The following is an 18512-nucleotide window of genomic DNA, read 5'->3' as shown; positions in this document are numbered from 1 at the left end:
TGTCGTTTTGCAAAATCGTCTCGTCCTTGACGTCATACTGGCCGATAGGGGCGGGGCCTGTAGAGTCATCGGATCTAGTTGCTGCATTTTCATTCCAAATAACGCGCCGTCTGTTTATTCAGCTATAACCAGACTTCATAAAATTGCCCATCTGTTACATCAAGATCCAGGCACCTGGACATGGTCCGGTTGGTTCTGGAATATAATTTCCGCCTGGGGATGGAAAGTCCTGTCCTTTCTAGGTATTGCAGTAGCGATCATATTTAGCTGCTGCCTCTGTATACAATGTGGCCCTGCGATTTGCAGCATGTGTGCTACCTCTTGTATTCCTAGTCCTAAGCCCCGTTCTAAATCCCGTTCCAAGACAATTCGAGACGAGCAAATGGTACTGTATGAAATGATAGATGGTATCATGAATATTGATGTTTCCTGATGGAAACGTAGTGACAAGGAGGGAATGTGGAAAAGTAAATTTTGCCATGTTCTGTGTCCCTACGCCTCATCCATCATATGTTATGTGTGCATGACCAATATGCATATGTTATTCCCCATGTCCGATTAATGACGCAATTATAGTTGTGTCCACCTCTGGTATGACATTTTCCAGTCCTCGTGAATACTACGAATATTAGGCCTAGGTAAAGTTATGTTGCCACGTTTCTCAGTATGCACGTTATTCCATTATAAAGTCCCCGTTTCCAGGCCTCAAAAGGGCCCGGACATCAGATTCAGCTCCTGTCTCCTGAAAGCCTCGCTGAGGAGCGATACAGCCCCCACCTGTATCCTCGACCCTTCACTTACTTCCTGCCTCGCAGTGCCCGGTGCAGCCCGGCTCTGCCTCTGAGTCTGCCAAAAGTATGTTATGATTCCAGCTATCAGTTCAGTCCTTCTTCTCTGCATTCCTAAGCTACTGAACTGCATCAATAGTTTCCGTCATTGTCTAGCCTATTCGGCTCCACGTTAGAGAAATACTGTATTAATGGTCATTTAGTATTCCTCATCACGCACTACATGTAGAATAATGCATGGTCCAGTCTTAGAATCAAGTTAGCTTTTCCCCTCATGACTCCTAGTTTATATCAACATGTTCCCTAAAACATCAGATACCAGATAGGGTTTAGGTACATGTCGCTCCGACCCTCCAGACTCTAGTCTCTGCTCCTAGCACAGAGTTCGTAGCCCCCAGCTTCTCCTAGTAACACGTCATTGCCAGTTTTCGCGCACCATTAGGTTAGAGGTTCCGGCTCCTTAGGTAGCCCCCTCCTATGTTTCCGCCCATTCATGACATATTCTGTTACGTTTGCATCACATGTCTATGTATACTCCCAGTTACACCTCTTTTTACTGTTATCTTTCGCGACTGCTACGCGTCACGCCTTCTGCTCCACCCACTGCTACGCCTACTGCAATGTAATGCTATGTGTTTGCGCTATGTATATAAGTTGATGTATTGTTATTAAAAGTTAGCGCGCTCATCCCAGATCAAGCCCCGGCAGCTGCTGGGCCCCAGTTGTCCTGCTGGGCCCTGCCATTCTGTTCCTATGCAGGTTGTCCTGATCCTGTCCTTATGCTGTAATAAACCTGCCGAAACTCCTACTACCTCGAATCTTGACTCTTATTTTATTGAGCTATCTGTTATTCATTCATTCATCCAAAAATAGATCCGGTATTATTTATTTATATACCACAGCTCCACAGCCATTATGGAGTAGACGGTCCTGGTTAGGAGTGTGTCTAGGATGGGAGGATCACTGGTAGTGACTGAGTAGTTCCTGAGATGGGCAAAAAGTTAAGGAAATCGGTCCCCGTGCAATACCTGCCAAGAGACACTCCTTTTCTTCCTTGCTAATGCCAAATAGAAATATCATAGCACCCCGGGCCACAATCATTTAAGCTTTTAACCTTGAAAGTGATGTAATTATTGCTATGTTGATGAATTATTAATTCATTATGACATGCCTTATCCAGTGTCATTTAGATTTTAAGAAGATGCAATTCTTTCCAAACAATCAAAATATTTCAAAGGCCTTACAAAAAATGAGGGGCCCATGAAAAGAGCAGTTTTAGCTACTGCCCTAAATACCTCTCACTACGATATCACAGAAGAGTCTCTAAATTGCTCCAATAATACCCAATGCATGATTACATGTGGGGGTAGCCTGCATTACACAGCCACAGAGCCACAAGGAAGACACCAGTAGTGGACCGTTCCTAATGGGCGTAGGAGCCATGCCCTTCACATTTTACCCAACAAGAAGAGTGTCCGTCAGACTGAGCAAACAGCAGCCTGACAGACACTCTTTATTTTTTGGTCAGCTAGATGTGCTAAATGTGCAGGCTCCTGGCTGCCTGAGCTGAACTTTGCTGGGCTGAAGATGTCACAGCTCCTGTGGGCGTCACCTCTTCAGCCTCGAGACCCTCCCCTCAGGATGAAGTGGAGCATCACTGATTGACTCAGAACTAGGAGCTTCAGTTTTAGGCCCTGAAGTCCCCAGTGCTGACTGTCAATCACTGACACCACATCACCAAGTGAGGCGGGGTGGAGCTAGCAGCTCTCACTAACCCCATCCCAGTCTGTGATATTATAGGGACAGCTGCCTCCCAAAAGGTCAATCAACGAGAGAAAGCAGCAGTTCCAAACCTTCTGGGACTGCCAAGGCAGAGCTGCACAGTAAAGTGTGTTTTTTGTTTTAATGTTTGGTGCAGGCATACATAGATGCATGAATATTTAGGAGTGAGTGTTGTGAATGAATGTGTGTGCGAATGAATCTGTGTGTGTGAATGCATGGGTATGAGTAAGTGATTATCTGCGTGTGTGTCGTCTGCCCCCTCCTAGCTAAAATTACTTGCCACCACTGGAAAGCAAGGCTTTCCGGCTTGCTCAAGTTTTGATATCGTACGTGGGCAGGGCTAAGCCGCCAACCAAGGAAAGTGTAACATGAGGACAACCCACCAGTTGGCCTCCCTCATCCAGAGGATTCTCTGGATCAAGACCAGGATTATGCACCGGATCATGGAAAGGAGCACATCAATTCTTCTCCAGTGAACATAGGACTTTGGTAGAGGACTGCAGACAGCCATTAAAAGACAAGAAGGTTTACACCATTACTCTGCTAATGTTTGTTATGCTGTGTACTTGTCACAACAGCTGCCTGGGTTTCTGCAACCTCTAACATTAAAATGAGCACACAGAGTGATATTGTCCCCTTCACAATGCTCCCCTGTGCTGGGGATTTCATGATATGGCCCAGTATCCTCCAGTGACCAAAATAGATATCAAAGCAATATTTTAATGTGACATAGCTATCTGAACATTTTGTTTACATTTTTTCACACCAATGTCTTTAGTAGACACATAAATCTAACAATTTTAGCATACAAATTAACAAAATCTAATAAATTAGCATACAAGTTTATATTGATCTTGGCACCATCCAGAAGCTGACCACATAGCCGTTCCTCCCGAGAGGGAATGTGGTGTTTCGGCCAGAGATGGCCAGAGATGGCGACTTAGAGATTGGGGAACCAGGTTTCAGTGTTGGTGTCAGCTCAACATCCTGTGATTCTGGGAAAATCACTTAATCTCTCAGTGCCTTAAAAATCTGAATTTGTGCTTGTGTAGCATAACTCATACTCTTGCACGGCGTTCCACTAACGTAGGGTTGAGTTTTCTCTAAACACAACTGCTAAATAAAAAAGCACATCTACCAATTTCCAGAGGAGCGCTGGTTGACCAGAATAGATTATCATAACAATCAAAGAAATGTATTTACATTTAAAATCATTTTTTAAAACAACTACATAGTAAAGATAAACTTGAAATTAGATAGTGATGCATAATTTGGCTGGATCATCAATGAAATTTGAAGCAATAATGCATTTGTTGTTTTTAAACACTCTTTAACATCTTCAGTACACTCAGTGCGTAACTGCATGTCACACAACCAACACACTCCAAAGGCCACATCCTCAACCTTGTCTTCTAAACACCACCAGCAATCCAATGCAAGCTCCCCATACCTGTTGACTGGAACAACAACTTTGCCATCACTATCTCCTCACTCTGCTTCCTACCAACACACCACAATCAACACAAGAGAGAAGACCAGATCTTCAGAACCTTCAAAGACTTCTCCATAGACAACCAAATGCTTGAACTTATCTCTCTGAATATACATGCCCCAATTACAGCACATAAGTGCTAGCCAAAGCCGTTATCTCCCTGGTGCTCTAAAGAGAACGAGAATAGAACAACCTATGACCTTTTTACACTGAAGTCACTCTGTGCAACACACAAACAGGTTATCACATCAGAAAGGTACTCTACCAACAACATCAATGAAGCCACCAATAGAAGCAGAATGCTGTTTAAGTATTGCATCAACCCCCGCCTACCCACCTATTTCTCAACCCACAGAACAGTGCAATAACACCAACATCTTTAGTGAAAAAAATACAGAAGATCCTACAGCATATTGAGAAGACCAAGCCAGTTTCATCTCATACACCCAGACCATTCTGTAGAATTCTACATTGGTCAAGTTTTCCATCTATCTCTCCCAGATCTCACTGACATACTCACCTCCCTTTAAGCCACAGCCTATGAAGATGATGTCTTACTATTGACTTTCATCAATGCTCTCTCTGTGGATGCTCTCTGGGCACTCTCTTACCCCTACTCACCATTGTCAAATCCTCCCTCACCATGGCATCCTATCAAAAGCTTTCAAGGCAGGCCAGATCCTCCCACTCCTAAAGAAACCTAAACTAGGCCATGATGACCTCACCAAACACCTGCCCATCACTCACCTATCATTCGTCAAGATCACTGAAAAAGCGGTCTATGTTCAAATACAAGATCATATCAATAATAATCATCTCATGCATGATTACCAGTCTGTCTTCATATCACGCTGCATCATAGATGATGGCCTCTTGGCCACATATGAAAATGACCCCTGCCTCCAGTTATTGCTGCATCTCTCAGTTGATTTTAGCACTGTTGACAATCCCAACCATATACACACTCTGGAGTGTCAAATGGATTGTCCTACTTTTTCAACTGACTCAGTTTGTTCACATGGGCACTACCAGGTCACAAAAGATTCCTATCACCTGGGGAGTCCCCCAGGGTTTCAAACTGTCTCCAGACATCTTCATCTTTTACCTGGAGCTGTTTTGTGCTCCACTCACAGACAGCAGCATTAAAATTCACTGATGTGCCGATGATGCACAACTCTACCTGAAGGTTCCCTCCGATTAAGACATCCAACACCCAAAACACTGCTTGCACATTATCCAGACTTTGATGTCCAGCACTTGCCTGAATCTCAACCCAAACAAGACAGAATTCTTGCCATTTGCCAGGAAGAACCAACAAGAAACAGTACAAACCCTGACTGTTATCAAATGTGAAGTCACTTGGATTCACCCTGGACACAAACCTCACCCTCAATAAACACATTGGCAAAAAAAGACAGTCCATTGGCTCTGCTTGCTGACCCGCATCATCTTCAGAACCACCTGCACCACTTACAAAGCCATCATAACCACTTGTTTTGCGACAGGTTCACTGTGTCTGGTGGTTCTCTGCACATCCTCAACCAGGGCGGGACACATCCTTTATAACAAAACTTTTACAATGCAGGTTTTACAACGAAAACCATTACAACGCATTGCGCTGGGGGGCGCTCTAGGATAGGGAATAGTTTTAATTTACTATCCAACACCTTCCCTACTATCCACGGGGACTGGAGTTGGAATAGTAAATTAAACTATTCACTATCCAGCACCCCAAAGGGCTATGTGTTGTAACAGCATGCGTGGTAAAAGCATGCGTTGTAACGTCATACAACCACCAGGGCACCAGAGACTGCAGACTAAGAAGTCGTAAAGGGACAAGACAGTAGGCCTTTTCCATCTATGCACCCATGATCTAGAACAACATCCCTGTATGATCAGGACCGCCCCAACACTGCACCAGTTAAGGGAAGAGTTGCAGACTCACCTCTTTCAAGAACACTACGTCACATTGCTTTACCTGTGCACAAATCAGTTTCCTCTCCTATCATTCAAGGACTTTAGGCTGATTTTTGACCCTGTGCTGTGCTCCACTGTCTTTTGGCTAGCTTCATAGCATACATATATCATTTACATACATACTTGCATACACAACAGACATTTGTACTACTCTGTCCAGAAATCAGTATAGGAAACTGATTTGCAGGTAGTACTAACAACTTGACAAAGATTCATGAAATGCTGGTCCTTTCTGTGGAAGTGGCTGCAGAGGTTTTACCATTACCAGCAGCTCTTTCCACAGCAGATTCTGGGCCGGTAATTTGCGGAATGATGGCAGGAAAGTGTCTAGTATTAGCCATGCCTGCATGTCTCTTCTGCAGTCCACAGTCTGGAGGCGAATCTAGTGCTGCATTACGGGTAATGCTTAGGATGTTTTTAATGAAGTCAAGTGGAATAAACATCTTGTAACCCAATTACCTTAATGTTTATTTAATGACCACATTCTCTGTAAAAAGAATCCTCCTGGGCAGCTGGATTTGCTGCACGTGGCATTACCCATTGACAATGCACCAGCTTCTTGTGTATTTTGCAAGCAAACACAGTATAGCAAATAGGAGAAAGGTTTCCACAGCTACAAACAACCCTGCGGTTTACCTGGCTTCTGGGCTTAGGGACTTATTTAGATTTCGGCAGACAGGGTCTCCGTCACAAACATGGCAGATGCTCCCAGAACCTGGGACAGGAGCCTCTCTGGACCTCAGGCTCACCAAATCACCCTACTCCTTAGTTACCGTATTTAAGGTAACACTCCAAAAATATTTACTGTATTTAAGGTAACACTCCAAAAATATTATGTCAAAGTGATACATCCAATGAGGCATTCCTTAACAAAATATTTCCACCGAGAAAATCGACGTGAAAATACATATCCCACCCTTAAGACTTTGAAAAAGGCCAGTAATATATATATATATGACCGGAAACTTCCTCCCAAAAAGAACGAAGCAGGACCCAGAGGGGAACAGGTAAAACAGTCTTTATTGCTCTGTGGTCAGTTCAAGTGGCGGCAAATGCATTTCGGCGATAAGTGCCTTCTTCAGTGCCCAACACCCGATGCAATCCTTCTGATCTGATTTCTCCTGCTGCCTTGAAGGTTTTAGGCGTAGGTCCGCTCCTCCCCCAGTCAATGCTGCACACGTGTGGCTGTTCGTCACAATGGCCCGAACTACCACTCCCAGGATGCACCATCTTGACAGCAACCCGGGCCGGTGTAAATGGGGTGAGTTTAAAGTTGAAAATTTGCTGCGGCTCTGTAAGCAGGACCCCATGATGGCAATCACTGTCCTTCGAACACCAAGCCTGCTCTCGAGCCCCCTCTATAAACGCCACAGCCCCCATGCCTTCGAGTCCATAGAGCAGGGACCAAAATGCGGGTAATATATATATATATATATATATACACAAACACATATACACACCCACAATTAAACGTGTTAGTCAAAACAATCAAGGAAACCATGGGCACATACACTAACAGAAATAGGCACATACAACAACAATCATGATTGCCCTAAAAGATCATAATTTAACCTTCGTCTATAACTGAGGAGAACCGCAAAGGACAAAGGCACCGCATAAAGAAAAAAAAAGGCAAAGTGTGATCCATTTCATTTTTTGGTTGAGTTTCATCAATGATGAACAGGCCACTCTTCTGATCATGTTGGAACTATATGTAGCACTTGAGACCATAAAGCATGATATTTTATGAACCAGACTTAACTATTCTGGTGAAAATGACTCTGCCACAACCAGCTTCTTTACATATTTTTAAGAGAAAAAACACAGCACTAAAATATGGGCTCATTTTCTGAAAAAGCTGATGTTGCCTGCAGAGTAATACACAACCCCTCTCTCATCTGTTATTAAACATCAACTTGGTCCAAGTCGCTAATATAAATAAGGCCCAGAGGAGAGCCAGACCAAGATTTGAAATATCTAGACTGACTCTTGTGAAGGTAAGGGGTGGGAACGGGTAAGGGCTAGTAAGTAATGTTTAGGTTTAAGGGATGGGTAGGAGTACAGTGCAGTAAGGAGTTTTCAGATTTCAGGGATGGATGGGGTAAAGGGGGTAGTCAGGGTTTTTTAGGTTTGAGTGATGTAGAGGTCAGGGGTAACGAGGGGTTTTATATATAAGGATGGGTAAGGGTAGGTGGTAAGGGTGTTTTGGGGTTTGGAGTTGGGGTGAGACATTTAGAAAACAAACACACAGGTACATGTATATATATACAATGACCACATGGTAATGGTGTGCATGGTAACGTCTGATATTCCGTCGGTGGCCACAGATGGAGAGCAGACTTGACTATGGGAGAATCAAGTCAAAGTCTACCATCAATGACAACTCCCAGGCGGAGGTGGCTCCCTCCGCTGCAGTGGAAGAGCGTCGCCCCACTTAAAATACTCCCAAAGCCCCAGAGATGACAAACAAAATGGTAGTTTGTTACCATTTTACTTTTCATCCTCCGTTCCAAGCCAAGCGTCAGGATGGGGGCGGGACCGCTGCTGATAGACAGCAGCAGGAAGAAGGGTGGGCTGTCTAATGCATTGTTTAAAGTGTGAATGTCCTTTTGGCTGCCTGTCTTGCAACGGTCAACCACGTTTGCACACTTTAAAACTCTCAACCCAGCTGTCTTTTGACAGCTGGGTTGAGAGTATGTGCAGGCCTTCAGTGCACTGTGGAGAGCCGAGTGAGGCCGCTCCCTCCAATCAGGGCGCTGCTCACATGCTGTATGTGAGCAGCGCCAGGATTGAGTAAGGGAGTTCCAGACTCCGGTTCCAGTTCCTGCAACAAAGAGTTGTGGAGCGAGGATGCTGCGTTAGGTAAGGTTTATTTTTAAATTTTATTTTTTATAATATTTTGCATGCGGCATGTGGATTCCAGCCTTGGCTGCACCAAGGATATTTGTGTCTGTAACTATTTCTTCTCAAAAGTAGTTATAATGAGGGAGAAGACTCCTCTGCTTGCTCCACCAAAGGCAGCCAAAAACAGTGTGCCTTGTCTTAGTGCTCTCCTGAGCTAAAAAAAGGAAAATTGTAACGTTCCCTTATTGGAGGAAGGTGGGCATCTGTGATAAAGTCTGTAGCAGGAACCCAGAAAGTTCTCTATAGGTTTGGCCTGCACAAGCCACTTATTCTCAAATGGATGTGGCAAAAGCTCTCTCAGCTGTTCCCCAAACAGACAGTTACATTGAACCCTGAGCAAAAGAGGAGGCATTGAGCAAATCACAAGTGGCAACAGAAAGGAAACCTGTTCCATGACTTCTAGGTGCCCTTCACAATCCTCCTTGGATTTCAGAAGGTCTGCCACTGCCTGACAGTCCGTAAACAAGGATTTATAAGCATGAATGCTGGTGTGCAGGTCAGCCAACAGGGGGTTGAAACTCAAACTCAGAGGGAGGCCAAGTTTGCCCTCAGCTAGAGAATGCAGCTTGGTGGGAAATATTAGTAACGTAGCCTTTTCATGATCCTTCCATTACTGGAAAGAAGTTCCTTCAATGTCTTGTTAACTGGGTGCCAGGGAAGTGAATGCACTTGTGGTTGTTGGAACTTACCACTATTCATCATCTACAGGAAAGGGGAGAGTCTCTCCAAACTACTGGCATGGGGCAGACATTTCAGACTGCTGGACAAACAACTCCTGGGCACAAGGATTTGGCCAGGGTGCTGATCCACCGAATACTCTGTACAGGCCCAGGTCAGGAAGGTGGAGGGAAAAGAGGCAGCCCAGGATGACACAGTTGAGCGATGGGAAAGGAAAGGCACCCACTCTAGAGCTTTGCTGCACCCCTAGATTTTCGAAGAGGAAAAATCGAGGTGCGAATTTGCACCTTATAAACAGGTGAAGGGAGATCGATTACATTCTTCAACGCTTCTAACCTCTATTTTCCTGCCTCTACTATAGTAGATATGATTATGCTGAGATGAAGGCTTTCGGTGCTCCGTCGCTGCAGCTACTGGATAACACCCGGCTAGAAGCCACAGGACCATTTAAACTAGATGGCTATCGAGAGCCCCAATTGGTTTTGGAGATGTCTTAGGTCAGCAACTAGGCGGAAGAGAACAAAGGGGGAGCGGAGTCAAACACAACCCTTCCTCAGCCAAACACCAGCACTAAATCAGGACCACTGACTCTGTAAGCTGCTGTCCCCAAGCCAGGCACAGCTGAGGAAGCGCTCACCTGTCTTGGATCCATAATGCTCCAGGCTGCACAATCCCACTATGGCCAAACCACAGCTAAAGGAGCACAGAGTGAAAAATGAAAGCATAGCACAGAGTGAAAAATGAAAGCATTGTAATAGGGTACGCAGGTGCAGCCTCCCAAGTCCATATGTCCCACACAGTTGCCAAAGTGAACAGCAGCACCCGGGTGCTGAGAGAGGAGTTCATCGCTTAGGAAGCATTAACGTTGAGAGCAAGAACTGGCCCAAAGCAGGATACATCCTTGGCCCTAGCACCTCAGTACATCCAGGAGCATAGTACCAAATCACAGAAGAAGTAACTGAGCAAGAACCAGTGGTGCTCTCAGCACTAAGACCCATACTGCAGATCAAAGAGTAGGCACTGTGGACTGTCACCACAAGGCACCTCACCGAGGCCCCTGCCTCAATGAAGCAGGAACCACCTGCCTACCAGCTCCCTCAGTAGAATTCAAGCTGGGATGGCAAACACTCATTTCAAACTAAACCCACTGAAAACATCATTTCTTCTCATCCCTCCAAAGAATGCTAACTAACTCTGCGATCCAAGAGTGATGGAACCTCCCGGACTGGGGTTCTTATGGTTTTAGAAAAAGGCTGTCATTTCAGTTCTGTGTGTTGTCATGTAGTAGGGAAGAAGCCATATCAGCTTCAATATTGTGTGATCTGTGTAATGCCAGTAGGTGGCAGTATAGAACTTCCTAAAACTCCACGTACCACATGTTCACTTTTCTTGTGGATTCGCTGTACGTTCTTGCAGGCAGATACACCAGTGTAGCAGAAATCTGTACATATCATTATCCAGGTTAAAGGCAAAGACGCAGCCCCGACCTGCGAAGGCTTGGCACTGGCACGAAGCTACGGATGGTATTTACTTTCCAGTGCAAAAGGTGTCTTATTCCCAGCAGTAAGAGGGATTTACTGGGGGTTCAGTGCAAATACCCATGGGGTTTTACAGAAAGCCTGATCTACTGAGATTTTCAAAAAGGGCTTTGTCTGAAAACGAACTCCTTCTGGAAGGAGAAGTAAAGAAGGTCAAATGTGTTAATCTTTAAAACAAAAACAAAGTGACCAATGCATTGCATATGTGTCCTTCTCCTACCTGGCCGCCAAGACCTGGAACTCCCTCCCGGCCGACCTGCGCCTGACCCAAGACCATCTCTCCTTCAGGAAGAAGCTGAAGACCTGGCTGTTTGAGCAGTAGCGGCACCCCCCCCCTCCCCCAGTGCCTTGAGACCCTACGGGTATGTAGTGCACTCTATAAATGTCATTGATTGATTGATTGATGTGCTGCAGTGCACAGCGCACATCCAATGTGTGAGATCCTTCTAAAGTTGCTTGGGCAAAGGGATTTGTCCTGGAATGGTATGCTTCCTTTACAAATCAATTGCTAGACAGCATACACTCAACTCTGCAACATGTTGTGAGGCTAGATTTACTAACATTTTGTGTGATACAAACCAGCACAAAATGTTATTTTTGTTATTTACTTTCCAGCACAAAACCTATTTTGCGCCGGAAAGTTGTCTAAAAGTAATGCAATGGCAGCTCAAAGCACTGGTTTGCACTACTTGGCACCATAGGCGTTCCATTTCAACCAAAAAAACACACAAAAATTATCTACCACAAATGTGAGACAGGTTTTGTTTAAAAACAATAGTGCCTTTTGAAAACAGGCATTAAAAAGGAATTTATTTTATTTTTCCTTTCTTTTCTGACTTTGCATGTGTGTTACGCTGTACAGCACACATACAAAGAAGGGAACATTTTATAAGTTGTCTAAGGAAAGTATTTTGTACTGGAAAGGCACTCTTTCAGTACAAAAAACGATGCTAGACTCACACAGACACCCTTGCACTGTGGCGCAAAGCATGTGCCCGCCAGCACAAATCTGTGCCGAAGCTAGGGAGAGGGGAAGAGAGAGCCATATCCAGGGCTCGAGTCGGGGTACCACGCGGGTGGACGGCATCCCCCCACTTATTTTACCGGGGGCAGTGGGGGGGATGCCGTCCCCCCTGCCAAACAGCTGGAGAGAGAAAGAAATGCTTTTTTGTTCTTAATTAAAGAAGACGATTTCCCAGGAAAACCACTTTACTCGTTTACTCGCTCCACTTGACTGTTCGGATGCCCTCTTTGAACATATTTAGCAGGACATAGGCAGGTTGCAGAGGCGCCGCGAGGGAGGCTGCGTGTGGTTCAAACGAGCCAATCCGAAGCAAATATTTTTCTGAACTCGGAGGGGGAAAAGAGAGTGTTAGAGGGAAGGGAGCTGTTTGTAAACAGACACTGACGCGCTGATTACACACTCGGCTCGGATAGCCGTGGCTTATCAGGGTTCATTGGCTGCGACAGTAGTATTTATAATGAGCGGGCAATTTCCTGTAAATCAATGTACCTTACTCCAGGCGGTGGTTGTTCAACAACAAACCCCGGCCCTAGGAATAAAGGACAGTCTAATTATTTTTTATGTTTGTATTTGTGAGCACATGGTTTAAAGTTTTAATTGAATTTCAACACACTGCTCGATTTGCAGGAGATACAGAGTACATCCTACGTGTGTGGTGGAAGTAACATATCCGGAAGTGTCAATCAACATTGTGTGTTTGCTTTGAACTCCTCCTTGACGTACCATTTGGATTCAGGGCTGTTTGATGTAACCTGGATTTGTGGCACTAATGGGCACTTTTCCCTGAATAAAAAATCCAAGCCTGATGGTGCAAGCCACCTTTCATGACGTCACTTCCGGTCGTGACGTCACTTCCGGTGACAGCGTCCCCCCACTTATTTTTTTACGACTTGTGCCCTGGCCATATCTCTGTAGAAAGTGTGCTCTTCTGCTCTCTTTCTTACGCAACACAGCACAGCATTTTTAGCTGCTGCGTTGCGTGAGAATTTGAGCAATCCGGACCTGTGTGTCGCACAGGGCAGCCTGTTTGTGCACCTGCGTGGGAACTACACCAGCATCAGGCCAATCTCTGTAGATATTTTGCAGGGCTGCATTTCCTCTCTAGTGCAACGCGACACAGTAAATTTGGATACTGCGCTGCTGATAATTAGTAAATCAGGAATAAGAAGTGTATAACATATCAGCAGCATAGAGTGGATGAAATGGCCAGCCGCCCTGCCAAATGGCAAGATTACTCATGGAGCCTGTCACTCCCCAGTGCCAGGAACATTAGAGCGCCCTGATCTATGCTGAGGGAAGTTAGTTAATACCATTGTCAGGTTATCAGAGCCCTTAGAAAAGCTCTTAGGTGATTATCCCGTAATTGGCAGAATGATGGAAACTGTAGCCCATTGTGTGTCACTGACAAAAGCGATTGGCGCTCAGGGTTCCAGTGATGATAGGCTAACAGCAAGATCGGCGCCGGGGTCAAGAGGTTAACTACCATGCAGCATGGAGCACGTGAGGGCCTTGATTCCGATGGAGGGGGTTCTGCCCTGGGTCCTTGTTGTAGTATGAAAATCCATATGCAGGCAAGTTGTAGGTTCCAAGTAGTTCCTTTATTAAGTTTCAATTGTAGATGCAGAAAGATGATAGTAGGATGGTAAATCAGATGGTAGTAAGATAGTAGAGTAGCCCCACCAGGAGCAGTCTCCCTCTGCTCAGCCTTTCATCCTCAACTGGCACTCTCAGCCATCCCACACACCAACACTCCTTGACATCACACAACAGATGAGAGGATATTGATGCAAAGAAAGAAGAGAGGAATTATAACCTTACATCAATCTGTTTATTCTGTGCATGGCATCAGTTACCTTTTTTGAGGTGATGTCTTTTTTAAAGCGTGACCCAGGCACGAAAGTTCCCATCAATGCCCCAAACCTTGCATGCCTGGATAGTGGGGTTCACATTTACAGAGATTTGTACAACGAGCACTGTGTGGAAACCTGCAGAGCTCCAGAGGGTAAACTGCAACAAGTCACTCAGTGCTGTCATTAGTATGTGTCACGTGTCGACGATGCTGCATGGCTTACCGTTGTGCCATGCTGCAAAGGCCAACACAGGCTACCTTTGTATGAAACACACACTACTGCGAGTTTGTATGTGAACTCAACCGCTCATGGGTGAATCCTGGAAGGTCAACAGTTTTACAGAAATGTATTTAGAATGGAAACATCCAAAGATGTTGCATCTGCCCATTTTTCACATGTATTTTAAAAAAAATATATTTGAAGCTAGGATTTCATGCCAAGCCACGTTGCACTATTTGGGTTGGTGCTAGCGTATCTGGCTTTCTGTGAACACCTCGAGATGTTTGCGTTGTTCCCCCTCTCCTATGACCACTTTGCATAGATCATCAGGTGTTTTGCACCTGCTTCTCAGGTCTTCACTTTCACAGTGAAACTCCTTCTGTGAGCGAAGGTAGCTTCCCTCCTTCCTCCCCTTCTTTTCCCTTCCTTCCCTTGCATTCCCTTCCCTCCCCATACCCGTTCTTTTCCCCTCTCCTCTCTTTTCCTTTCCTTTCCTTTTCTTCCCCTCCCCCTCCCCACCTCTCCCTCACCTCCCCTTCACTCCTCTTCTCCTTCCCCTTCCTCTCCTTTCCTTTCCTTCACTTCCCTTCCCCTCCCCCTCCTCCCCTTCCCTTTCGTTCCCCCTTTCCCCTTCCTTTTTTCCTTCCTTGCCTTCCCTTCCCCTCCCCATCCCCCTCCCCTCCTCTCCTCCCCTTCCCTTTCTTTTCCTTCCCTTCCCTTCCCTTGCCTTCCTTCCTTTCCTTTCCATACCTTACCTTTACTCCCCTTCCCTTCCCCTTCCCTTCCTTTTTTTTCCGCCCTCCCTCCCTCGCTCCCTCACTTCCCTTCCCTTCCCGTCCTTTCCCTTCCCTCCCCTTCCGTTCCCTCCCCCTTCCCTTTCCCTTAAGCAAAAGGCATATAATGTGTGATTATAAAAAAAGGCCCCCAAAAAAGCAGAAAGATAGAGGGGTGAGAAAGGAGGAAGGGAGAAGGGCTTGTCTGAACTTTTTTTTCCCAGGGCAGAGTTAAGTTCCCAGTCGGACTCTGGCCATCACTCAAAGTCAGATAAGCCAATGGCTGAGGGGGGCTGACCCTGTGCCCCATGTTGTGTGCAGTGGTAGGCAGAAAAAAAAGTGAATGACAACTGAACAGACCAATGGATGAAAAGAGTTGACAAAAGCCCCTATGTGCATGTATTGTATATTTTTCTTCTTAAAAAGGATAGTCTGGTGGGAAAGCTAACACTGTCTCAAAGGCGGGATACATAAGAGGTAACTTAAATTGAGTAGAGGGAACAGTAAGGGCATGAGAGAGAAGGCAGAGTGATGAGGATGGAAGAGCAGTGTTTTTTTTAGAGCAGAATTGAGATGTAATCGTGCAAGCATAGCTGAAGGAGTAAGTCATATATTGTTGGAGAATTAGAGAGTACAGAGGGACTTGTCATTCCATATGAGATTCCAGTTGAGTAATGAAGCCGTGGAAATAGGATTATTTGGGAGCAAGTAGGACACTCACAGGGTCCTATTAGTTTTTTTGCACCGATCTAGAAACTCTCAGGTCTTTTTATTTCTCCATCTGAGAAGTACTTTGCACAGTTGTGTCTAAATGGACCATAAAGATGGCATTTTTCAAATTTAGGGTGAGACACTGCTTGATGTGATAGAGGGTAGTGTAAGTTAAAGGGTGAATGCAGGCTGTATCTGAACGCTCACGCGGGACTGATTCAGAGAAATAATACATCTTTATGGACTTATTGCTAGTACTGAGGGGGGTGCTTATTCCTACCAGTGATCATGATCATTTGGTCATGAGTGGGTGTTTATGGTCATTTGTACCAGTGCGTGGATGGATGGGGTGTGACGGAAGATGGAGAGAATGAAACAGTAAAATTCTCAAGTTTGCGTCACAAGAGTGCAAAGTGTTTTGGGGGGGATTTACTTTCCAGCACAAATCCTGATTTATGTTGGAAAGTAGCCCTACAGTAACGCAAAGTATAGCTTTGTACTACTTTGCGTCAAGGGGTGTTCCACCGCAGTATGTGGATTGTTCCCAAGCAACCATTCACAGATGTTGATGCAAGACCCCATCTACTTAAAAAAGCTGATGGGATTGCATAAAAAATGAGCACCTTCTCAAGTCAAGCATAAGACCCATCTTTGCACAAGTACTGCACAGCATACATACAGAGTGGAAAAGTGTTACGCTATGTCTAAGCAAAGTAGTTTTACTGGAAGGGTTCCTGTACAGTACTAACCCGATGCTTGACATCACACAGACCCTTGCACTATGGTGTGCAGAGGATTTATCTGTTGTTTTCATTCAGGGTAGATCACAGCTGTGCACTGGTGCCACTACTATAATACATCATGGATCAGAAATAAGGCATTTGTATTATCTACACATAACAGATTTGTGAATATCTACTAATTTCCCATCACCCATCAGTACAGGAAAGCCTCTGTGCAGTGTCCGGCGCATCCCTAAGAGTCTCAAGTTGCCAAGACAAATTGTGGTTTGATCAATAGATCGGTAATTGTCAAAGCTTAGAAAATATTGACTTGGCTTTTGACTAAATGTGGTATCATTCACAAATAGATAAGCCCAAACAGTGAATAAGCCTGAAATAACCGTATTTTAGCAGATATGCCCACTTAATTATGTAAGACAAACTAATGATTTCTAAGGCCAAAAGTTGGGACTTCTAGTGTACTTTAGAAATCCTAAATGTTGCTTATTTTCTCATGGAACTTTAGAAATATACTAAAAAGAGGCACTTACTTGACAGAAGATTTATGGTCCTGTCTGCAACATCAATACATATGAAAAATGCATTCCCCAGAACAGGAATATTGAGGTTTTACCAGGTCCTGCTTACTAAGCCTTTGGAGTATATCCTGTTAGTTTTCAATATTGAAAAATATTTTAATATGATATTCGGAAGCAGATTCAGACCATGTGGTGGATGTCTTTTGCTTCCTCATCAGTCTTACCTATACGTGCCTTGCCAGCAAATAAATATACCTAGACGCAGCCAGAACCAAAAAAATATTGGACGAGGGGAATAAAAAGGATTCAAAGACTGGCTTTGCTAAAGTAAAAACAAAAGGGAGAGAGTATATCACAGATGCAGCTCACTTGATGCATTGTAGGTGAAGACAAGTGTTTGAAACTATTGTTGGGCTATGATTTCCCCTAACAGATGCATGGAGTGTGTCCCAAATGACAACAATATCAGCTGTGGAAGAGAAGCTTAGAGATGTTCTTCAATCTACTTGCTTTTTCTGACCCTGTGCAAAAAACATAACAGTACATGGTGAAATAGTCGTGAAACACGCCAACCTCATACCTGATCCAGAGCAGGAACTCCAGTAAATAGTACCCGACTGCGCTGTCCCAAAACCAGCTGGAACTGGACGCTGGAGGCTGCAGCACAAGGAAAGGAGTCAAGACATTTAAAAATGGTGAATAATAAATTTTTCCACTATTTCTCCGCTTGTGAGATGGGAGTGCAATTGTCATCTACCTCCCGCCACCTTAGTAGTGTGATCACCAGTGCAAGAATTGGAAGTAATAATGTAATATCTTTGTTGTAAATAACTATCGGCCAGATTCATCAACGTAAAATCGGCTCGCAAAGGCCAGATTCTGAGAATCCGGCCCTTTGCGAGCGCTATTTTTGCATTTGGGATTAATCATCCCAAATGCAAAAATCGCAATTACAGACATCGCAAAATTGCGAAGAATCGCATAAAGGAATCTCAATTAGAGATTCCTTAAATGCTATTCATGAACATTTTTAAAATTGCGATTTCGCAATATGGGGCCGCTATTTACCGCGAAGTGTAACTTCGTGGTAAATAGCGAAAACTTAGAAAAATGCACTTTAGTGCATTTTTCTAAGTTGCATGTTACACACACACATGTCCTTTGGACATGTGTATGCGCAACACCTGTGTACATTTGCATTTCAGGGGTGCTACAGGGTGGACACCCTGGCACCCTTAAAATCGCTTCCTTATTTGCGATTCGCTAATTGCCTTTGGCCCATAGGAATGAATGGGGAGTCATTCCTTATTTGCGATTAGCAATTAGCGAATCACAAATAAGGAAGCAGTACAAATCGCATTTAATTGTGCGATTTCTACATGAATCCCGTTTTGCGAGTCCTTAATAGCGATTCCTTAATAATCGCTATTAAGGACTCGCAAATCGGGACATTGATGAATCTGTGGGTATGTGGCTAATATTAATTGATGCAAGTGAGAATGTAGATATGACACA

General features: G+C 44.6%; 1 protein-coding gene across 1 annotated transcript in view; it reads right to left on the bottom strand.

Moving 5' to 3' along the window:
• LOC144763910 (L-gulonolactone oxidase-like) overlaps positions 1-18512 on the bottom strand; it is an 802559-nt gene that overhangs the window by 172020 nt on the left and 612027 nt on the right. Inside the window, exon 8 of the mRNA XM_078649945.1 lies at positions 17578-17654. Coding sequence (XP_078506071.1) covers positions 17578-17654 — 77 coding nt within the window. The remainder of the gene's footprint in view (positions 1-17577; positions 17655-18512) is intronic.

Source organism: Lissotriton helveticus, chromosome 6 (assembly GCF_964261635.1).
Source record: "Lissotriton helveticus chromosome 6, aLisHel1.1, whole genome shotgun sequence".
In the NCBI taxonomy this organism is placed as follows: Eukaryota; Metazoa; Chordata; class Amphibia; order Caudata; family Salamandridae; genus Lissotriton; species Lissotriton helveticus.
This window is presented reverse-complemented; position numbering and strand designations above follow the sequence as displayed.